Below are 23,953 nucleotides of genomic sequence, written 5' to 3' on the forward strand. Positions count from 1 at the left end.
AGTAAATAGCAACCTCTCTGTGGAACCATGAATGTCAAGCAAGCACCAACCTTGTCTTGTTTTCAGCATCTGCTGAAGACATTTTTATTTCAAAATTAAATAGGTAGTGCATATGTACACAACTACTAATGTATACATTAGTAGTTGTGTGCCTCGATTCTTTAGTCGAATCGACCACCTTACTTCACATCAAAGAATCCACACTCGGGAGAAACCATATGCCTGTTCGGACTGTGGGAAAAGGTTCAGCCACAGCGCAAGTCTTACTTCCCATCAAAGAATCCACATAGGGGAGAAACCTTATAAATGCACAGAGTGCGGAAAGAACTTCAGTCGAGGTGATTCCCTTACTTCCCATCAGAGGATTCACGCTGGGGAGAAACCGTATCAGTGCTCGGAGTGTGGAAAGACTTTCCGCCACATTGCAAGTCTGGCTTGTCATCAGAACAACCACACAGGAGTGAAGCCGTATAAATGCGCAGTGTGTGGAAAGAGCTTCAGTTGGGAGAAGTCCCTTACTGCGCATCAAAGAATACACACTGGGGAGAAACCATATACTTGCTCAGAGTGCGGAAAGCGCTTTCGGTGGAGCAGACTTCTCAGCGTGCATCAAAGAATCCACAAAGGAGAAAGACCGTACCCATGCTCAGACATCAGGGAAAGATTCTGCCGGAATGCAAACCTCACTTCCCATCTGATAATCCAAGCGCTGGAAAAGTTGTATAAATGTTCAGTGTGCGGAAAGAGCTTTGGTCAGAGTAACTCCCTTACTTTGCATCAGACAGTGCACACGGGGGAGAACCTGTACAGCTGCTCGGATTGTGGCAAGAGCTTATCACGTAAATCCTACCTTATTAACCATCAGAGAATCCACATGGGGGAGAAGCCATATAAGTGCTTTGAATGTGGGAAGAGTTTCTGTGTGAGCTCAAAGCTGACTTCCCATCAAACAGTTCACACCGGGGAGAAGCCATATAAATGTTTGGTGTGCGGAAAGGGCTTCCGTCGGTGAGATCATCTCAGTAGACATCAGAATATCCATTCAAGAGAGGGGATACATCAGTAGATGTGATCACACTGCAGGGAAACCATGGCTTGCTGCAGCTCACGTCTCAGTGTTCTCCATCAACACCCATCTGAGGGTGTAATTTTACCACCGAAGCTCTCTGGGCAGTTCACAAAAGTCAAAAACAGTGAACATGAAAACAAATATACAAAATTTTAAACTATCAAAAAGCATGTGGGCCAAATCTGGGTTTCCCAGATCGCCACTAACCCTGGACTCAACCACATCATTGGCAATTTCCTGGGCAATTCCCCCCCCCCCCCCCCGGTTGAAAAAGGTTGTACTGCCTCTCCGAAGCCTTTTTACAGGCAGAAAAGCTTGAAGCTAAAAGGGATGCTGGTGTTTTTGGCCACGCCCCTTTGGCCCCAGCCATCCCTGGAATGTGTCGTCCCGTCCCGTCCCCACGAGCTTCTCTAAAATGGGATTTGTCCCTTGGGTTGAAAGAAGTTCAACAGCCCTGTTCTGAATGTTTGAACTATTGAGTAGTAGAAATCACTCCTACTCATTCACAAAAAGACTCTCAGAGGAAAGGAGCAGAGCCGTCTACATGCTCCGTGCAGGAAACTGAATGGTTGGGCCTCTGCCTTTTTAGAAACAGCATCAGATGTGGTCAAGCTACAGGTCTGGATGTGAAAAACAGGGCCTTGTTGGGGGTGGCACCACATCATTGCCTGAGGCTTAACAAAACTGTACAGCTTCAGATGGCAGACAAAAATATATTTTCCTCATGCACTTTTGTAAATAAATAAATGTTCCTGGTATTTCTCTTCTGCTTTTCAAAGAATTTTAATCTTTTTTTTTAAAAAAAGCTGCATTTTAACCTTCCTCCTCTTCCCACCTTGATTTAGTTAGCTTTCATGGATTTAGGAACTAGAGCTTGGTAATTCATTAAGGGCGCAATCCTATGCATATTTAGAATAATAATAATAATGATAATAATAATTTCTTACCCACCTCTCCACTTGGATCGAGGCGGGGGACGACAGTGAATATAAAACACATTAAAAACTGATTAAAAATGTAGCATACATGATTAAAACATCCTTAAAACATCCTAAAATTTCACTGGATAGGCCTGCTGAAATAGATCAGTCTTTATTGCTTTTTTAAATGCTAGAAGGAGAAAAGTCTTAAAACTCCCAGAATTCCCCAGCTAGGTTTGATGGGTAAAGGTCCCGCCCCCATCTAAACAGACATAGGATTGCACCCTACCTTGATCAAGCTCCTTTCTTGATATCTAAACCAGACTTGTAAAGTGTTGGACTAATACTATGGAGACCTGGGTTCTAGTCCTCACTCGGCCATGAAGCTCACTGGGTGATTTTGGGCCAGTCACAGACACTCAGCCCAACCTACCTCACAGGGTTGTTGTGGGAATAAAATAGAGAAGAGGAGGATCAGGATCAGATCTACCCCTGGGTTGGGGGGTCCATCTAGTATAAGGACATAAGAAGAGCCTTGCTGGATCAAGACCCAGGGTCCATCTAGTCCAGCACTCTGTTCACACAGTGTCCAGCCAGCTATTGACCAGGGACCCACAAGCAGGACACAGTGCAACAGCACCCTCCCACCCATGTTCCCCAGCATGGGGTGTATACAGGTTTACTGCCTCTGATACTGGAGGTAGCACACAGCTATCAGGGCTAGTAGCTATTGATCGCCTTCTCCACCAGGAATTTATCCAACCCCCTTTTAAAGCCATCCAAAGTGGTGGCCATCACTACATCTTGTGGTAGTGAGTTCCGTAGTTCCTTTTATTTGTCCTGAATCTCCCACCCATCAGCTTCATGGGATGACCCCTTTAGCTTAAGGCAAAACTGAAGTACTTTGGCCACATAATGAGAAGACAGGACACCCTGGAGAAGAGGCTGATGCTAGGGAAAGTGGAAGGCAAAAGGAAGAGGGGCGGACCAAGGGCTCTGCAGTCTCTTTCCCCCAGCTGCTGAACATCTGCTGACAAGTGCCCCGCCTTGCTTACAGGTAAAGCTGCAGCCGGCCAGGGGAAGGTGGGGTGTGCTTGCTGCTTGCAGTGGGGAGAGAAGACCTTGGGGCTGCAGGAGCCTGGGCTCTGCAGTCTCTTTCCCCCAGCTGCTGAACATCTGCTGACAAGTGCCCCGCCTTGCTTACAGGTAAAGCTGCAGCCGGCCAGGGGAAGGTGGGGTGTGCTTGCTGCTTGCAGTGGGGAGAGAAGACCTTGGGGCTGCAGGAGCCTGGGCTCTGCAGTCTCTTTCCCCCAGCTGCTGAACATCTGCTGACAAGTGCCCCGCCTTGCTTACAGGTAAAGCTGCAGCCGGCCAGGGGAAGGTGGGGTGTGCTTGCTGCTTGCAGTGGGGAGAGAAGACCTTGGGGCTGCAGGAGCCTGGGCTCTGCAGTCTCTTTCCCCCAGCTGCTGAACATCTGCTGACAAGTGCCCCGCCTTGCTTACAGGTAAAGCTGCAGCCGGCCAGAGGCAGCGCCTCGGCGCGCGCCTCGGCGACGCGCAGAGTGCGCACTTGGCGCCGCACTTGGCGTTGCACAGAGGAGCCACCCTGTTTTGAAGAGCACCAGCCGACCAGCAACCAACAGCAATTTTTCAAAAAACTTTTAATCAATTTTTAAATAATTTTTAATATGTGCCTGGGGAGCTCTGGGGAATATGGGGGTGCCTGCATAACTGTGGTCACGGGTAGGGGGAGGTATGGTGCTGAGGGAGGAACAGACCAGATGAGGAGAAGAGGGGACAGATTCCTTACAGCTATCCCCTCTTCTAGTCCTTCCCCCAACCAGATGGTTCCTGGCGGCCTTATCAGCTTGCTCTCGGGTCTAGTGGTGCTGCTGCTGAATGCCAGGTCAGTCCAAAACAAAATCTCTCTCATCCATGATCTGATTGTGGATGAGGGGGCTGACCTGGTATGCATCACTGAGACCTGGGTGGGGGAACTGGGAGGGGTTGCTCTCACCCAGCTCTGCCCTCCTGGGTACTCGGTGCAGCACCAGCACAGACTCGAGGGCCGGGGAGGGGGGGTTGCCGTGATCTATAGGAATACAATCTCCCTCTCTAGGCTTCCTGTTCAGTCGAGTGCTGATCTTGAGTGTCTGTACTGTGTGTTGGGTACTCGAGACAGATTAGGGATTCTGCTGGTGTACCGTCCACCCCGCTGCCCCACAGTCTCCCTGCCTGAGCTGACGGAGGTTGTCTCGGACCTGGTGTTGAGAACCCCCAGGATGGTGGTTCTGGGGGATCTCAACTTCCATGCCGAGGCTGCTGTCTCTGGAGCGGCTCAGGACTTCATGGCTGCCATGACAACCATGGGGCTGTCTCAACATGTCATCGGCCCAACACACGCAAAGGGACACACGCTTGATCTGGTTTTCTCGACTGGGCAGGAGGATGGTGATCTGGAAGTGGGGGAACTAACATCTACCCCCTTGTCATGGTCAGATCACTTCCTACTGAGGTTTAGACTCTCGGCGGCCTTTCCCCTCTGCAAGGGTGGGGGGCCTATTAAAATGGTCCGCCCCCGGAGGCTAATGGACTCCGATGGATTCCAGAGGGCTCTGGGGGATTTTCCTGCTGATATGGCCAGTGCTCCTGTCGAAGCCCAGGTCGCTCTGTGGAATGCAGAGATGACTCGGGCGGTTGACACGATCGCGCCCAAGCGTCCTCTCCCTCTGAGCAGAGCCCGGTCAGCTCCTTGGTATACACCGGAGCTGAGGGCGATGAAGCAAGAGGGGAGACGGCTAGAACGCAGGTGGAGGAAGACTCGTGCTGGGTCTGATCGAACACGGGTTAGAGCTCACTATCGAGCCTACTCTGTGGCGGTGAGGGTGGCAAAGAGGCAGTTCTTTTCCACCAGCATTGCGTCTTCTCAGTGTCGTCCGGCGGAGCTTTTCCGGGTGGTTCGCGGCCTGTTACACTCTGGGCCAGGGCGAGAGATGGTGGAACCCTCGGTAGCACGCTGTGACAAATTTGCACGGCACTTTGAAGATAAAGTCGCTCAGATTCGTCATGAATTGGACACCACACTTAATGCAGCTCCACTAGTAGAGGTGTTCAGAGCGCCGTCCGGTTCAGTTTTATTGGATGAGTTTCAGTTAGTGAGGCCCGAGGATGTGGACAAGGTGCTTGGCCAAGTCCGTTCGACCACCTGTGTGCTTGACCCTTGCCCCTCATGGCTCATTACATCAAATAAGGAGGGGATCGCCGGCTGGGTCCAGGAGGTTGTAAATGCCTCCTTGAGAGAGGGAGTGGTGCCGGCCTCTTTAAAAGAGGCGGTAATTAGACCACTCCTGAAGAAGCCTAATCTGGACCCGGAGGATGTTAACAACTATAGGCCGGTGGCTAATATCCCTTTCCTGGGCAAGGTGCTTGAGCGGGTGGTTGCAGGACAACTCCAGGCACTCTTGAATGAAACGGATTATCTAGATCCATTTCAATCGGGCTTCAGGCCTGGTTTTGGAACAGAAACTGCCTTGGTCGCCCTGTGGGATGACCTCTGTCGGGAGAGAGACAGGGGGAGTGCGACCCTGTTGGTTCTCCTGGACCTCTCAGCGGCCTTCGATACCATCGACCATGGTATCCTTCTGGATAGGTTGTCTGAGCTGGGAGTTGGAGGTACTGCGTTGCAGTGGTTCCGCTCCTACTTGGATGGCCGATTCCAGAAGGTGGTGCTGGGGGATTATTGCTCTGTGCCCTGGCTCCTAAGCCATGGGGTTCCGCAGGGCTCTATTTTATCCCCTATGCTGTTTAACATATACATGAAGCCGCTGGGGGAGGTTATCCGGAGATGTGGACTGAGGTGTCATCCATATGCGGATGATACCCAGCTCTACCTTTCCTTTTCATCAAACCCAGGTGAGGCAGTGGCTGTTCTGAACCAGTGTCTGGGCACGGTAATGGACTGGATGAGGGCTAATAAACTGAAACTCAATCCAGACAAGACGGAGGTACTGTTAGCGGGTGGTTCTTCTGTCCGGCGAGGTGATGTTTGCCCTGTCCTGGACGGGGTTGCACTCCCCCTAAAGGATCGGGTCCGTAGTTTGGGGGTGCTCTTGGATCCAGAACTGTCACTTGAGGCACAGGTGAACTCAGTGGCAAAGAGCACCTTTTATCAGCTCAGGCTGATATACCAGCTGCGCCCTTATCTGGACAGAGATAGCTTAGCTACAGTTATCCATGCTCTGATAACCTCTCGTTTGGATTACTGCAATGCGTTATACGTGGGGCTGCCTTTGAAAACGGTCCGGAAACTTCAACTGGTGCAAAACAGGGCAGCAAGGTTATTAACAGGGACTGGCCGGCGAGATCACATTACGCCAGTCCTTTTACAACTTCACTGGCTGCCAGTCCAGGTCCGGGCCCAATTCAAAGTGCTGGTATTAACATTTAAAGCCCTAAACGGTTTGGGGCCAGGTTATCTGAAGGAACGCCTCCTCCCATATGTACCTACCCGGACCTTAAGATCATCTACAGGGGGCCTTCTCCATGAGCCCCTGCCAAAGGAAGTGAGGCAGGTGGCTACTAGGAGGAGGGCTTTCTCCGCTGTGGCACCCCGGTTGTGGAACGAGCTCCCCAGAGAGGTCCGCTTGGCGCCTACACTGTACTGCTTTCGTCGCCAGCTGAAGACCTTTTTATTCACTCAGTATTTTAACACTTAATTTTAACTTAAATTTAAATTTTACTGTTTTAACTCTGTATTTTAATCCTATATCAACTTTGCTGTGTGGTTTTATCCTGGTTGCGCTTTTTATACTGTATTTCGTAATTGTGTTTTAAACTGTTGGGTGTTTTACTGTGGTTTTAATTTTTGTGAACCGCCCAGAGAGCTTCGGCTATTGGGCGGTATAAAAATGTAATAAATAAATAAAATAAAGAAATAAATAAATAGATGGAGGGATGATATTCTGGAGGTGACAGACTTGACCTTAGGGAAGTTGGGGGTGGCAATGGCCGACAGAAAGCTCTGGCGTGGGCTGGTCCATGAAGTCACGAAGAGTCGGAAACAACTGATGGCATTATCCTGCTGCAGCCATAAACGGGGAGCGTCTGTGCAGGGGCATTGGAAACTGGGCATCCTGCCTGCGAGTGACCTCGGTAGGGTAGGGTGACCATATGAAAAGGAGGACAGGGCTCCTGTATCTTTAACAGTTGTATTGAAAAGGGAATTTCTGCAGGTGTCATTTGTATATATGGGGAACCTGGTGAAATCCCCTCTTCATCATAACAGTTGCAGGTGCCCTGCCCTCTTTTAAATCTGGTCTCCCTATAGCTGCATTATAGCTCCTGCAGCTTATTTATTATTATAATTTATTTATATAGCACCATCAATGTACATGGTGCTGTACAGAGTAAAACAGTAAATAGCAAGACCCTGCCGCATAGGCTTACATTCTAATAAAATCATAGTAAAACAAGGGACGGTGTAAAAGCCGGAACGGAACGGAACAGGCCGGAACAGCCCCATTATATTAAAAAACCATACCAAAAACAGTGGCATGTGTTAGCAACACTTGAGAACAATATTTTAGGACTAAAACCATACCAATATTATATCACTATTAACCCCAAAACTCCCAAAACGACGTCCGGAACAGAATGGGATGGCCGGAACGGCCACTACTGAACAAGCGATATCAACCAAACTCACCAGTCATGCATACCTCCATGGCAGGGACGCAATAAGACACAAAAGGTGCCCCAAAACCACGTTCAGAAACCCGTTCCGGGCAAAAACGCGTATTGCGCAAAATGGGCCGTAACGGCAGCTTCCCAATGAGGAAAGTCAACCAAACTCACCAGATGCACTTGACAAGGTGGGGCAAATATAGAAAGCTCCAAAAGTTGCCCCGAAACCACATTCAGATACCCGTTCCGGGCAAAAACGCGTATTGCGCAAAAACGGCCGTAACGGCAGCTTCCCAATGAGATAAGTGAGCCAAACTCACCAGATGCACATAACTAGGTGGGACAAATATAGAAAGCTCCAAAAGTTGCCCCGAAACCACATTCAGAAACCCGTTCCGGGCAAAAACGCGTATTGCGCAAAAACGGCCGTAACGGCAGCTTCCCAATGAGATAAGTGAGCCAAACTCACCAGATGCACATGACAAGGTGGGACAAATAAAGAAAACTCCAAAAGTTGCCTCAAAACCACTTTCAGATACCTGTTCCGGGCAAAAACGCGTATTGCACAAAAACGGCCGTAACGGCAGCTTCCCAATGAGGTAAGTGAACCAAACTCACCAGACGCACTTGACAAGGTGGGGCAAATATAGAAAGCTCCAAAAGTTGCCCCGAAACCACGTTCAGATACCCGTTCCGGGCAAAAACGCGTATTGCGCAAAAACGGCCGTAACGGCAGCTTCCCAATGAGGAAAGTCAACCAAACTCACCAGATGCACATGACAAGGTGGGACAAATATAGAAAGGTCCAAAAGTTGCCCCGAAACCACATTCAGATACCCGTTCCGGGCAAAAACGCGTATTGCGCAAAAACGGCCGTAACGGCAGCTTCCCAATGAGGAAAGTCAACCAAACTCACCAGATGCACATGACAAGGTGGGACAAATATAGAAAGGTCCAAAAGTTGCCCCGAAACCACATTCAGATACCCGTTCCGGGCAAAAACGCGTATTGCGCAAAAACGGCCGTAACGGCAGCTTCCCAATGAGGTAAGTCAACCAAACTCACCAGATGCACATGACAAGGTGGGACAAATATAGAAAGCTCCAAAAGTTGCCTCAAAACCACGTTCAGATACCCGTTCCGGGCAAAAACGCGTATTGCGCAAAAACGGCCGTAACGGCAGATTCCCAATGAGGTAAGTCAACCAAACTCACCAGATGCACATGACAAGGTGGGACAAATATAGAAAGCTCCAAAAGTTGCCTCAAAACCACGTTCAGATACCCGTTCCGGGCAAAAACGCGTATTGCGCAAAAACGGCCGTAACGGCAGCTTCCCAATGAGATAAGTGAGCCAAACTCACCAGATGCACATGACAAGGTGGGACAAATAAAGAAAACTCCAAAAGTTGCCTCAAAACCACTTTCAGATACCCGTTCCGGGCAAAAACGCGTATTGCACAAAAACGGCCGTAACGGCAGCTTCCCAATGAGGTAAGTGAACCAAACTCACCAGATGCACATGACAAGGTGGGACAAATATAGAAAGCTCCAAAAGTTGCCCCGAAACCACGTTCAGATACCCGTTCCGGGCAAAAACGCGTATTGCACAAAAACGGCCGTAACGGCAGATTCCCAATGAGGTAAGTCAACCAAACTCACCAGATGCACATGACAAGGTGGGACAAATATAGAAAGCTCCAAAAGTTGCCTCAAAACCACGTTCAGATACCCGTTCCGGGCAAAAACGCGTATTGCGCAAAAACGGCCGTAACGGCAGCTTCCCAATGAGGTAAGTCAACCAAACTCACCATACGCACATTAATAGGTGGACAGCAATTCAATAGTCCTGTTTCTAGAAAATCACCGAAAGGAGCATTCTCTACAATCCAGTTCTTGTCTTCAGCAATACAACAGTATTACACTTCATCTTGGTCTTTGTGCTTAATGGGTGATCAGTGCAAGAAACCCAAGAGGGACACCATGGTTCTGTGCGAGGGAGCATGTCAGGACTGGTACCATCTCTCTTGCCTTGAGATAAATCAAGCTTCTCGTGGTATATTCAAATGTCCAAAGTGTTGTGAGAAATGAATAATCTACACTGTAGGCAAAAATTTATGTTAACAGGTGCTATATGTTAGCATTTACATTTACACACACATACACACACACACAAACAGAGAGAGAGAGAGAGAGAGAGAGAAAGAGTATATATAGATAGATATTATGTACATTGTTTTTGTTCTTACTGTTTGTGGTTATTTTTCTTGTATTCATGTTGTCATAAAGAATATGACTAAAGAAGCGTATATGTTAATAAAGCTTCAGAACATCACAGCCAATGACAATGGGTTATACTGAATCAAACAAATGGTCAACCTAGCTCCCTCTTATTCACATGGGGCTAACCTATTCAAAACACCTAACATACAATTAAAAATTGTGTGATTGGCTTTTAAAAATAAATTCCATGTTTGGGGAGGGGAGGGGTACCTGTCAAGATTGTGGAATGTGGGCATTAACGCTTTGTCTCCTGGTGTGATAAGGGTGACCAGATGACTCGGAAAACCCGGGGGACCTCTGGAAAAATGGAGATCTCCAGGGCAACCGGGACTGGCACCCAATTTCCTGGGGGAAAGGGCTGAGGGGGAAGGCCTCCATCAGCCCTGGAAGGGGTTGGGGGCCACGTTTTTGGACTTCCTGGAATGCAGCCTCCAGTACTCCCATGGCAATCCTCAAAAGACCTGGGCTTTTTTGACAGAACATTTATATCCCACCCGCCACCCAGAAACGCATGGTGAACTACAATGGCCTTTCCCAATTTTGTAATAACCCTGTGGGATAAGTTAGGTTGAAAGATGTGAATAGCCACAGGTCATTGTAAGCTTCATGATGGAATGAGACAGGCCAACTCCAACAATGCCATCATAGACTGATATTTTAAGCACACTATCAAACCACATGACAACTATGGGCTTCTGTAGGAAACCATCTTTGCAGAACTTCACTCCGGATTCTGAGAAAGTTTATCAAATGTTCCAGTTAGTACAATGAAAGTAGTTTATTTGATTGCATTCACACACATAGAAGTTGCCTTTCGAGGCAATTTCCCGACAATAGATAGTGCCTCATTTTCCTCACCCATAATTTTCTTTTCCAGCTAATTTTGGGAATATGAACTATGGCCCGGAATGGGTAACAGAACCTGACTTTCATGGAAATTTCAGAGGTTATTATATCTGTCCCACCTAGTAATGCGCATCTGGTGAGTTTGGTTGACTTACCTCATTGGAAAGCCGCCGTTACGGCCCGTTTTGAGCAATATGGGTTTTTGCCTGGAACGGGTATCTGAACGTGGTTTGGGGGCAACTTTTGGAGCTTTCTATATTTGCCCCACCTAGTTATGTGAATCTGGTGAGTTTGGTTCACTTACTTCATTGGGAAGCTGCCGTTACGGCCCATTTTGCGCAATACGCGTTTTTGCCCGGAACGGGTATCTGAACGTGGTTTGGGGGCAACTATTGGAGCTTTCTATATTTGTCCCACCTTGTCATGTGCATCTGGTGAGTTTGGTTGACTTACCTCATTGGGAAGCTGCCGTTACGGCCGTTTTTGCGCAATACGCGTTTTTGCCCGGAACGGGTATCTGAACGTGGTTTCGGGGCAACTTTTGGAGCTTTCTATATTTGTCCCACCTTGTCATGTGCATCTGTTGAGTTTGGTTCACTTACCTCATTGGGAAGCTGCCGTTACGGCCCGTTTTGCGCAATATGCGTTTTTGCCCGGAACAGGTATCTGAACGTGGTTTCGGGGCAACTTTTGGAGCTTTCTATATTTGTCCCACCTTGTCATGTGCATCTGGTGAGTTTGGTTGACTTACCTCATTGGGAAGCTGCCGTTACGGCCGTTTTTGCGCAATACGCGTTTTTGCCCGGAACGGGTATCTGAACGTGGTTTCGGGGCAACTTTTGGAGCGTTCTATATTTGTCCCACCTTGTCAAGTGCCTCTGGTGAGTTTGGTTGACTTATATCATTGGGAAGCTGCCGTTACGGCCGGTTTTGCGCAGTACACGTTTTTGCCCGGAATGGGTATCTGAACGTGGTTTCGGGGCAACGTTTGGAGCTTTCTATATTTGTCCCACCTAGTTATGTGCATCTGGTGAGTTTGGTTGACTTTCCTCATTGGGAAGCTGCTGTTACGGCCCATTTTGCGCAATACGCGTTTTTGCCCGTAACGGGTATCTGAACGTGGTTTCGGGGCAACTTTTGGGGCTTATTGCATCCCTGCCATTTAGTTATGCATGACTGGTGAGTTTGGTTGATATCGCTCGTTCCCTAGTGGCCGTTCCGGCCATCCCATTCTGTTCCGGACGTCGTTTTGGGAGTTTTGGGGTTAATAGTGATATAATATTGGTATGGTTTTAGTCCTAAAATATTGTTCTCAAGTGTTGCTAACACATGCCACTGTTTTTGGTATGATTTTTTAATATCATGGGGCTGTTCCGGCCTGTTCCGTTCCGTTCCGGCTTTTACACCGTCCCGTAAAACAATAAGGAGGGGAAGAGAATGCAAACAGGTACAGGGTAGGGTAAGCAGGCACAGGGTAGGGTAAAACTAACAGTAGAAAGTAACAGTAGAAGTCTGCACAACATCAAGTGTTAAAAGCTTTAGGAAAAAGAAAAGCTTTAACTGTTGTGATAAAGATAGGGTGACCCTATGAAAAGGAGGACAGGGCTCCTGTATCTTTAACAGTTGTAGAGAAAAGGGACTTTAAGCAGTTGCCCTTTGTATGCACACAGCATCTGATGAAATTCTCTCTCCATCGCAATAGTTAAAGGTGCAGGTGCCCTCCTCTCTCTTGTATCTGGTCAAGAGGGCAGGAGTCCCGCAGCTTTAACTGTTATGATGGAGACAAAATATCACCGGGTGATATATGCATTCAAATGACACCTGCTGAAATTCCCTTCTCTATACAACTTTAAAGATACAGGGGCCGTGTCCTCCTTTTCATATGGTCACCCTAGGTAAGGGGAGGGATTGATCGTTCCTACTTGGCCCCTCCAAGGGTTAAGTGAAGCAACGAGCTTCGGTTCCTAGAGAGGCAGGAAATGGGGGGGAAATAGAGGAGCAAATGGGGCTGTAACTCTTCCTGTCCTCCAGGGCCTCCCCCCGCCCCGCCCCTCCCCTCCTTCAGCCTGGGAAGCCGAAGCTGGCCTGAAGCTTTGCAGGAGGAGCTGAAGTTAGGTGCATGGAAGGAGCAACCCGTAAACGGTGCACATTTGGGGTCTGGGGAAGGGGGGCAGGATTAGCTGCCTTGGGGTGGGGTGGGATGGGGCGGGGAAGGGAAGGGGCAGCTCTAGACCTAACCCTTCATCATAACCCCAGGATTTAAGAGGAGCCAAAGAGCCGTCTCTAGCCCAGCTTCCAGTTTCCAAGAACGGACAGCCCCGATGCAGTAAAGCAGCAAACGCAAGACGGGCTTGCCGAGGCTGGAAGCAGGATACTGGGGTGTGGCGTTCAAACTCCAGTGAGGGAGCAAAGGCAGCGCCGTGAGTAACCCGGCGCCCTCCAGATGTGTTGGATTGCAACCCGCAGCCTTCCCAACGATGGGCGTGGTGGCTGGGGATGATGGGGGTTGGCAGTGTCTCAACACATGTGGAGGGCACCAGGTTGGGGAAGACTGGGTTAGAGCGTTGGGCTAGGACCAGGTTCAAATAGGGTTAGTCTACTCTCTTTCAGCTTGATGTACTTTACAGCAGCCTTCCTCAACCTGGGGCGCTCCAGATGTGTTGGACTACAACTCCCAGAATGCCCCAGCCAGCTGGCTGGGGCATTCTGGGAGATGCAGTCCAACACATCTGGAGCGCCCCAGGTTGAGGAAGGCTGCCTTACAGGGTCATTGGGGAGGATAAAATGGTGCATAGATGGTGGTGGGGAGAGCACCAGCTTATGACCTGAGGGACCCAGGTTCGAATCCTCTGTGAGGCCTGAAGCTCACTGGGTGATTCTGGCGTCAAGCTTTATCTCTGCCTCGTTTACCCTGCAGGGTTGTTGTGAGGATAACACGGAGAGAGAGCCACATGAACTCTGCTTCAGTGGAAGATATACTAGGTTGAACTGATTTTCTTGTTGTCAGGCATTTTAGTTAGAAATTGTGTAAAGGGGTATCTATTTCACAAGTGCATTGTGGCAGATGACAAAGGAATCTTCTGCTTTCTGTTTTTCCCTCCTTGAACACTTCATCAGCTCTCATCAAGAGTTCTGTGAAACACGGAAGTCTGCTTGTTTGTTTCCAGTAACACCTTATGATTTGGGCTGACATTTTGCAGGCGCTACCAAAAAGCAATTGTTACCTCCATTTCTGATGCTCCACTGGTAGGGTGACCATATGAAAAGGAAGACAGCGCTCCTGTATCTTTAACAGTTGTTTATATGGAAAACCTGGTGAAATTTCCTCTTCATCACACCAGTTAAAGCTGCAGGTGCCCTGCCCTCTTTTAAATCTGGTCACTCTAGTATAGCTCCTGCAGCTTTAACGGTTGTGATGAAGAGGGAATTTCACCAGGTTCTCCATATATACAAATGACACCTGCTGAAATTCCCTTTTCTATGCAACTGTTAAAGATACAGGAGCCCTGTCCTCCTTTTCATAGGGTCACCCTAATGGTCCATTGGAGAGTGCCTTCGGTTATGCAGCCAAAACAGTACTACCCATCACAAGAGGGGAGATGTCAGCGGCTTGAGGGACCCCAAGGTGTGCAGAAGTGTGTGTGTGGGGGAAACTTAAGGAAAAATCCCAGCATGTGGGGGGAACCCTGAAAACAGCCCAATGAGAACTGAGCATGCTTAGGAGTTGTGGAATGCTGACTGCCTGTTGCGTGATGGTGGGGAGATGGAATGGAATATCGTGGAGGAGGGCATGGCTGGCTCACTGGAACAGTGAACAGTAGCTCTCTGCCCTGCAAAGTTTTGTTGCAGGTGTCACCTCTTATACCCTAATATTGATTGCCACTGATTTCTCTGTCCGGTGTGTGCTATATCGACGCCGAATTTCCTTTGCAATTCAGAGAAAGAATAGTAGCACCATTTCGCTCCAGGAAATGCAGAGCTGGAACAAAGAATCCGGAGCGGACATCTGTGCCCAGGTCGTAGCCCTGGCCGAGGATTTTCTCCTCTGCCACCAAGAGCCTGAGAAACAGGAGCAAAACGTAAGGGTTTTGGGGGTTGCGCTGAATGAACTCTGAAAAGAGAGACCGTCTTTGTCGGCCTCTCGGCATAGACCAAGGAATCCACCTGAGAATGGCTGAGTTCAGACAACACATTAGTCAACACATTGTGAAAACTCCACTCAATGGTTGAGTTTCTAGGGGGTGCTCTCCATGCAACATGTTCTAACTCCACTGTTGTGTGACTGTGCGCTGCCTTGGAGTTGAGTAAAATCCATTGTGACGTTTGATTGACAGTTCCTCCACCCTCTCTCCTCCCCTGGACCTCCTGATGGTATCCCATCAGCCACTGCTGCAAAAAAAAAACAAAAAAACAGTTGCGGCAGCTCTCCTAGAGGGGCACTTGCTCCTTCTGCCGCTCTTGCCGGGGACCTCTGTAGCCAGTAGGAAAAGTCAACGCAACGGAAAACTCCACGGAGCTCGCCACACAACGGTTGTGCAGGAACTCTCCTCTGCACAGTGTGGATATTCAGCGTGGAGTGTTTTCCATAAAAAACACTGTTGTGTGGCGTTTTCCCTCCACACAACACATTTCTCCACGGTGGTGTAAAACCGTTCTAAAACCGTTTTAGGAGTTCTAAAACCACTGTTGAGAAACGTGTTGTCTGAACTGAGCCAATGTTGTCGTAATAAGGACATAGCGAGGACCCCGGCTAGATTAGATAAATAATTATTATTATTATTATTATTATTATTATTATTATAGCACCATCAATGTACATGGTACTGTACAGAGTAAAACAGTAAATAGCAAGACCCTGCCGCATAGGCTTACATTCTAATAAAATCATAATAAAACAATAAGGAGGGGAAGAGAGTGTGTGATTTGCAGTTTGCAGTAGCTTCGCAAACTTTTCTGGTTCCCAGCTGTTTAAACGTAGCAGTATTTGACTTGATATATCTGACCGGGGGGTGGGGGTGGGGGTGGGGAGGGAGGAAATAAGGCATACTTATGTAGACATTTTTATTGGAATACTTGTAAAATATTAAAGACAACAGCATGTATTTTCCCTGATGTTATTTAAATTTGAGGGTGGGAAGAAAAACTGTCTACATATTGATAAACTCTCTATGAGGGAAGGTTGCAACAGCTGGGACTGTTTAGCTAAAAACGATGCTAGGTATGCCATGCATAGGGTGACCATATGAAAAGGAGGACAGGGCTCCTGTATCGTATAGAAAAGGGAATTTCTGCAGGTGTCCTTTGTTGGCATCCAGCACCTGGTGAAATCCCCTCTTCATCACCACAGTTAAAGCTGCAGGAGCCCTGCCCTCTTTTGTATCTGGTTGTGCTAGGCAAGGCTCCTGCAGCTTTAACTGTGGTGATGAAGAGAGAATTTCTCCAGGTGCTGCAGGCATACAAAGGACACCTGCGGAAATTCCCTTTTCTATACAACTGTTAAAGATACAGGAGCCCTGTCCTCCTTTTCATATGGTCACCCTAGCCATGCACCCCCCCCAAGCTAGCCTGCTGCCCTCAGGTGAGGTAGAGCGTTATGACCCGTCGCTGGCATTGATATAAGACTCATCTTACAATCCAGTCGGCTTCTGTAGGTGGAATGGGGCGGGGCGGGGGGGGGCATCTTGCCCTTTGCCTCAGGCAGAAAAGTGTTTTCAGCCTGCCCTGACAGTGGCTGTTCAGTGGATGGAGTAACTAGCCTCTTCTTCCTCCTCCTCTTTCTTTTTCAGGTTCCCCAACTCTTAGACCAGCATCTGCCAGGGGCCATGAAACTACAGGAAGCGAGGCAGGAAGGGGAGAACACTGGCAAAGCCGGCTTGTCAGGTAAGGATTCCTAAGGCACCTGTGTCATTCTCTTTTCGGCACCAGGGCAAGACCCTCCTATTTCCCCAGGCATTTTTGTCTTTCAGGGAGCAATCCTATAGCCCCTAGACAGCTTCTGAGGGGCCATAGGGTTTTTCGGATTCTTGGCTCCGGGGTCAGAGACAATGTTCCGACCTCGGACCAAGGAGTCCCAACTCCCGTCCCCCTTTCCATCACAGCTGGCATGGAGAGAACAGTGCCAGCTGCCCCTCTGAGCTTGCAAAAGTGGGGTGCTTCTGTGGGCGGGGAGGGGAAGGGAACGGGGAGGCCAGCTGACGAAGAATCCTCTGGTCTCCCTAACCTCCTTCCTTCCTGTTGCACATAGCCCCAGCTAGACGGGTGAAAAAGCCCCAGCTAGACGGGTGAAAAAGCCCCAGCTAGACGGGTGAAAAAGCCCCAGCTAGATGGGTGAAAAAGCCCCAGCTAGACAGGTGAAAAAGCCCATCTAGCAAAAATGTAGAGTGGGAGAAGCATGGAGGTGAAGATCACCTCACCCGCTAGCCTCCCAAGTTTGGAGGCTGACAAGCACCCCGATAGAATTGCACCCTCACTTTCTGTTTCCATCTGTTACTGTACTTTAAATCTTTACATTGCTGTTAGGTCTTATTTTTACTTCTATTTTATAGCATACTGCTAAACTTTTACTGTTGTATTTTAAGGTTTTAATGATTGTGATGGTTCCATGTCCCTGCCTAATCCCGGGTCAGCCTGCTGGAATGGCTTCTGGCAGTGACAGTTCCATAAATAAATTATGGGATGGTGTTGCCTTTTGTCCATCCTGGCTGCCCCGTGCTGCCTCGGTTTCAGGGTTTTGACTCATGTCAAGATTTTCTCTTCATTCTCTTCTTTTAAAATCACTTCACTGACTGCCAATTAGTTTCCGGGCAAAGTATGAAGTGTTGGTTATTACCTTTAAAGTCCTACATAGTTTGGGTCCAAGTTACCTGCCTTCTCCCATACAATCTGCCCCCCACACTCAGGTCCTCTGGGAAGAATTTACTTCAGTCAGCCAAAACTAGACTGTTACCCAGAGGACCTTCTCTTCTGCCACTCCCAGACTATGGAATGGCCTGCCGGGAGAGATTCGTCAACTTAACAGTCTTCCCGAATTTAAGAAAGCCATAAAGACTTAACTCTTCTGGCAGGCTTCCCCAGTCGAATTTTAAGATGCCATTTAATAATGTATTAGCTTTTAATCAGTTTTATGTATTTGATGGTGTTTTGTATTTGGTGGTGTTCCCTGCCTCGATCCAGAGGGAGAGGCGGAGTCATCATCATCATCATCATCATCATCATCATCATCATCATCATCTTTTCTCACTCATGGCAGTTTTTCTAGACTGGCTTTGCCAAGTCATGCTGTCTTTTACAGATTCAGGAATTTCCTGACAGTTGAGCATGTTTTAATTATGACTGCTTTCTGGATGTTGGTGTGGATGTATTTTGGTAGGCCCAGTTATTGAGGGTTTTTGAAGGAAGAGAGGCAGGTGGCTACTAGGAGGAGGGCCTTCTCCGCTGTGGCACCCCGGTTGTGGAATGAGCTCCCCAGAGAGGTCCGCCTGGCGCCTTTTACAACTTCATTGGCTGCCAGTCCAGGTCCGGGCCCGATTCAAAGTGCTGGTATTGACATTTAAAGCCCTAAACGGTTTGGGGCCAGGTTATTTGAAGGAACGCCTCCTCCCATATGTACCTGCCCGGACCTTAAGATCATCTATGGGGCCCTTCTCCGTGAGCCCCTGCCAAAGGAAGCGAGGCAGGTGGCTACTAGGAGGAGGGCCTTCTCCGCTGTTGCACCCCGGTTGTGGAATGAGCTCCCCAGAGAGGTCCGCCTGGCGCCTACACTGTACTCCTTTCATCGCCAGCTGAAGACCTTTTTATTCTCTCAGTATTTTAACACTTAATTTTAACTTAAATTTAAATTTTACCTCTGTATTTTAATCTTATATCAATTTTGCTGCATGGTTTTATCCTGGTTGTGCTTTTTATACTGTATTTTGCATTTGTGCTTTTAACCTGTTGGTTGTTTTATTATGGTTTTAATTTTTGTGAACCGCCCAGAGAGCTTTGGCTATTGGGCGGTATAAAAATGTAATTAAGAAATAAAGAAATAAAGAAATTTTCTTTATAGATGATGATGATTTATTCTTATTATTATTCTAGACATCGATAGCGTGGGCCAGGAGAACGAGGAGGAGTCTTTTCAACCGGAAAGACCCGAGCGCGTAACTGCCGGTAGCATCAGCGTGGAAGACGTCATCGGGACATTTTTCCAAGTCCCCAAGGCGGACGAAGCTCCCGGAAACACGCCCAAGACCCACTTTGCGACGGAAAAGCCATTTGAATGCTCCGAGTGCGGGAAACACTTTGCCACCAGCTCGCACCTCATCAACCATAAGCGGGTCCACACAGGTGAGAAGCCGTACAAGTGCCTGAGCTGCGGGAAAAGCTTCACGGAGAGAGGCAACCTGCTCAAACACCAGAGGACCCACACGGGCGAGAAGCCGTACGAGTGCTCCGACTGCGGGAAGGCCTTCGGCATCAGCTCCCAGCTCATCAGTCACAAGAGAGTCCACACCGGCGAGAAGCCGTACGAGTGCCTCGATTGCGGCAAAAGCTTCTGCACCAGCTCCCAGCTCGTCCGCCACAACAGGGTACACACGGGGGAAAAGCCCTACGAGTGCTCTGAGTGCGGGAAAACCTTCAGCCAGAGGTCCTACCTCGTCGGGCACGAGAGGACCCACACCGGGGAGAAGCCCTTCAACTGCTCGCAGTGCGACAAGTGGTTCTCGCACCGGTCTGACCGTCTGCGGCACGAGAAGATCCACACGGGGGAGAAGCCGCACAAGTGCGCCGACTGCGGCAAGGGCTTCAACCAGAAGGGCTCCCTCGTCACCCACCAGAGGACCCACACGGGGGAGAAACCCTTCGAGTGCTCCGAGTGCGGAAAGAGCTTCAACGACCGGGGCTACCTCGTCACCCACCGGAGGACCCACACGGGGGAGAAGCCGTACGAGTGCATGGACTGTGGGAAGAGCTTCAGCCGGACGTCCCACCTGACTGCGCATAAAAAGACACATGCAGGAGAGAGGCCCTAGCATGAACAGCCAGTACGGTGTAGCGGCTGGAGCGTCGGACCAGGACTAGGGAGACCTGGGTTCTAGTTCCCACTCAGCCATGGAAGCTCACTTTGGGCCAGTCACTAACTTTGTGTCTAACTACCTCATAGGGTTGTTGTGGGGATAAACTGGAGAGGAAGAAGAAAATGGATGGGATATAAACGTAATAGTAAATAAAATAAATAAAGGGTGGTGGTGACCCTTGGATAGATCCATTGAGGCAGGATTGGCTGTCCTGGCAGAAGTGGACTTTCTCACGGGCCCCCTTCCCACGGCAGCCCCCAGAAATGCTACACAGGAAGTCAGGAATGGGGTGATCTAGGAGAGAGGGGACCCCCCCCCCAAGATTGGGCAGAGGGACCTTCCATTCGCAGAGCCCTTCCTCTTGCCCAAGGCAGATCCTGGATCCGACCCTCCTTCTGAGATTTTGTAAAACGTTGGGAAAAATCCATGCAGCCGTGGAAAATGGGATCTACAAAACGGCTGCAGAACAGACGCCTTGTGAACGCTTCAGTGGCGGGGAGCGTTTTCTACTGAGCTGTACGTGAACGTAGACATTGGAACAGCCGTGCAGAAGCCCCAATCACTGACATCTCCTCTGGGGAATAGCCATCAGGGGTCTCGTCGAGAAAGTACTCGTGATTGGAAAACGCAGCATTATCAGTGGGGCGTTGGAGTATTCATTAGCGACATTCTTAGGGTCGGCGGGCTGAAGGCAAAGGGCCTTCTCCAACCTGATGCCTTCCAGATGGCTTGGACTACAATGCCTACCATCCCCTGCAAGCAGGGCACTACCTTGGAGAAGCCCCGTTTATCTAAATCCAGCAGCAGCCATGAGACGCCTCCGAGAAGGATGGCGTGAAGGCCGCAGCCCTCCTCTGGAGTATTCCCTCGCATCTGGAATTCAGAGGCATACTGCTCTTGCGCTTGGAGGTTCTGTTAGCTGCTGCTCAGCCTACCTGTCCTGTGTTTGTTAATCTGCTTAGTCAAAGCCAGCTGGATTGAGCGACTGTGGCCACATTGTGTGGCTCTGAATTCCATAAGACCATAAGCAGAGCCCTGCTAGATCAGACCGAGATCAGACTGAGGGTCTAGTCTGTTCACACAGTGGCCAACCGGATGCCCAGATTGAGGGGAGACATGACAGCACTCTTCAAATACTGGACAGGTTGTCACACAGAGGAGGGCCGGGATCTCTTCTCGATCCTCCCAGAGTGCAGGACACGGAATAACGGGCTCAAGTTAAAGGAAGCCAGATTCCAGCTGGACATCAGGAAAAACTTCCTGTTAGAGCAGTGTGACAATGGAACCAGTTACCTAGGGAACATGTGGTCTCTCCCCCACTAGAGGCCTTCAAGAGGCAGCTGGACAACCAACTGTCAGGGATGCTTTAGGGTGGATTCCTGCATTGAGCAGGAGGTTGGACTCGATGGCCTTGTAGGCCTCTTCCAACTCTGCTATTCTATGATTCTATGATGGGTGGGTGATTCAGGACTGATGAAAGGAAGGACTTCTTCACACAGCGCAGAGTTAAATTATGGAATTCACTTCCACAAGACATAGTGATGGCCACCTATTTGGATGGCTTTAAAAGCGGGGGTTGGATAAATTCCTGGAGGCGAAGGCTATCAATGGCTGCTAGCCCTGATGGTTATGCGCTACCTCTGGTATCTGAGGCGGTAAGCCTGTGTGCAGCAGTTGCTGGGGAACATGGGTGGGAGGGTGCTGCTGCACCATGTCCTGCTTGGTTGGTTCCTGGTCGACAGCTGGTTGGCCACTGTGTGGACCTTCGGTCTGATCCAGCATGGCACTGAGTTCTTATTGCGGCCGCCACGCACACCAGAACGTTTGAGGCTGGCTACGCACAGAAGGACCCCCTTGGATCCTGCCCCTGGTGTCCTACAGATTGGAGTTGTAGTCCCTGACACCTGGAGGGCATCTGGTTGGAGAAGGCTGCTTCATTTCATCATACGGAAGGCCCACCCATCTGGAGGACATTTTCGGGCCGGACCTGGGTTTAGTCCTTCTTAGAGTAGAGCCATTGAAGTCAATGGGGAGTTCTGTTACTTATGATTAACATTGATTTCAGTGGGTCAACCCAAGTAGGCCTTTTCTGGAGCCAACCCCTAGAGTTGGAAAGGACTTCAGAGATCATGTAGTCCAGCCCCTAGTATGTACAGGAAATCCACGACAGCATCCCTGCTTGAAAACTTCCAAACTCTTAACATTTCAATAGTCTTTCTCAGTACTTTTCCCAGCAATCTGATACAGAGTTTTAAGATGGGGAATTGAAGGCGGTATTCCAAGCACGGGTATCAATTTTCTATTAAAAGCATGAAGCGCCTGGCATTTTTACTTCCAGTTCTGTTCTGAATAATTTTCAACGTTGAACCTCCCCGGCTGCTTCCGTTGCTGCTGTTGCATGCTGAGCTGCTGTTCTCAATCACCATCCCCTTTCCTGTGTAGTTATGTCCACTTCAGTCCCTTTCAGTGTATCTATAAAGCTAGGATATTTTCATAGAATCACAGTAGGCTGGAACAATGTTGTCTGATATCAAGAGGCAGGGAGTTCTGTAGAAAGGAGTGAAAAAAAGAGAAGCAAATTCTCAGGATGCTGAACTTTTTGTAGGTTGAAGAGCCCGGCACGTTTCAGACTGTATCTTTCCAAGGCCGCCTTCAGGAGGTTGTAGGAAGACGTCTGCAAAAATCTTATCAACAGAATGCCTCTCTCAGATTGTTAATACCCATTGTCAGTCACTATTAACAATCTGAGAAAGACATTCTGTTGATAAGATTTTTGCAGATATCTTCCTACAAGCCGCTGAAGGCCTTGAAAAGATACAGTCCGAAACACTTTGGGCTCTTCAGCCTACAAATAGAAAGTTCAGCATCCTGAGAACTTGCTTCTCCTTCTTTTCTCCACCTGATCTAGGTGCTTTTCTCCCCGTTTTTGATTCCCGTAGAAAGGGGGCCACCACACTGAAGGCTCTTCAAGTGGATTCCACTCAGGTCCTAAGTCCATGCAGGACCACTAGGAACACCTTATCTGATGAGCTCAGTGACCAGGGCAGGCTGGTAAGGGAGAAGGCGCACTCTTAAGTATTCTGATCCCAAGTGGTTTGGGGCTTTATACACCAAGAACAAAACTTTAAACCCAGCCCAGTGACAGGATGGGAATACATGGATTTCCCTCACTTTATCCTCACAACAACCCTGTGAGGTAGGCAAGACTGAGAAGTAAGAACTGGGCGCAAGGTCCCATAGTGAACTTCATCATATTAGATCTACAGCAGAGGAGGGGAAACGTGGCTCTGCAGATGTCGTTGGACTCCAACACCCATCAGCCCCATCTAACATGGCCAATGGTCAGGGATAATAGGAGTTGGAGTCCAACAACATCTGAAAGGTCCCAGACTCCCCACTGCCACGTTGCAGAAGAATCTCTCCCTCATAAGTTTGAAAAAGGACCTGACAATTGTTAGGAAGGAGAAAAGGCCTGGACATTGTGAAGGAAAGTCAAATCTCACAGGAATTCTTACAGCCTCTCAAAAAAATCTTAAAACGTTATCAAGCTTCCCCTCCACCCCAAAACACAACCTGGAAAATTGGAATTAAAAAGAAGAGGCGGATTCCTGCATTGAGCAGGGGGGTTGGACTCCGTGGCCTTAGAGGCGCCTTCCAACTCTGCTATTCTATGACAAAACCTCCCAACAGAGATCAGCCAAAACGTCCACAAAATAGTGGGCAAGCTTTCAGGCTCTGCAGAACTCTTCGTCAGGCTGAATGTTCCATAAACACAGGATGGGGGGGGGGGGGGGGAGAGAAGAAAAGCAAAAAAGTTCAGCCCAATGTTGCAGCTTCAAGGTCTGTATTTAGACCCAGTCTTGGGGTTCTGGGATAGAGAACTGACAACCGGTTTCTATTTCGGAAATAATTAAGCCCAGCTGATACAGCTGTCTCCAGACTGAAGTGAAATGTGAAGGTTCTTGTTCAGGCACAGTGCAGAAGTGTAGCCTTTGTATCAGAAAATCCAGAGTTTAATTTAGGGTGGTGTTCTAGGCAAGGAAGTCAACTGAAGTCAAGTTAATGTAATGTAATTTTTCAACACTGAGAGAAATCC

General features: G+C 48.8%; 1 protein-coding gene across 1 annotated transcript in view; it reads left to right on the forward strand.

Moving 5' to 3' along the window:
* LOC134396128 (zinc finger protein 91-like) overlaps positions 1 to 19,979 on the forward strand; it is a 54,850-nt gene extending 34,871 nt beyond the window's left edge. Inside the window, exons 7-9 of the mRNA XM_063122495.1 lie at positions 179 to 636; positions 721 to 985; positions 19,051 to 19,979. Of these exons, the coding sequence (XP_062978565.1) occupies positions 179 to 636; positions 721 to 985; positions 19,051 to 19,812 (1,485 nt within the window). The 3' untranslated portion in view covers positions 19,813 to 19,979. The remainder of the gene's footprint in view (positions 1 to 178; positions 637 to 720; positions 986 to 19,050) is intronic.
* Positions 19,980 to 23,953: the final 3,974 nt, after the last annotated feature.

Source organism: Elgaria multicarinata, chromosome 3 (assembly GCF_023053635.1).
Source record: "Elgaria multicarinata webbii isolate HBS135686 ecotype San Diego chromosome 3, rElgMul1.1.pri, whole genome shotgun sequence".
NCBI classification, from domain to species: Eukaryota; Metazoa; Chordata; class Lepidosauria; order Squamata; family Anguidae; genus Elgaria; species Elgaria multicarinata.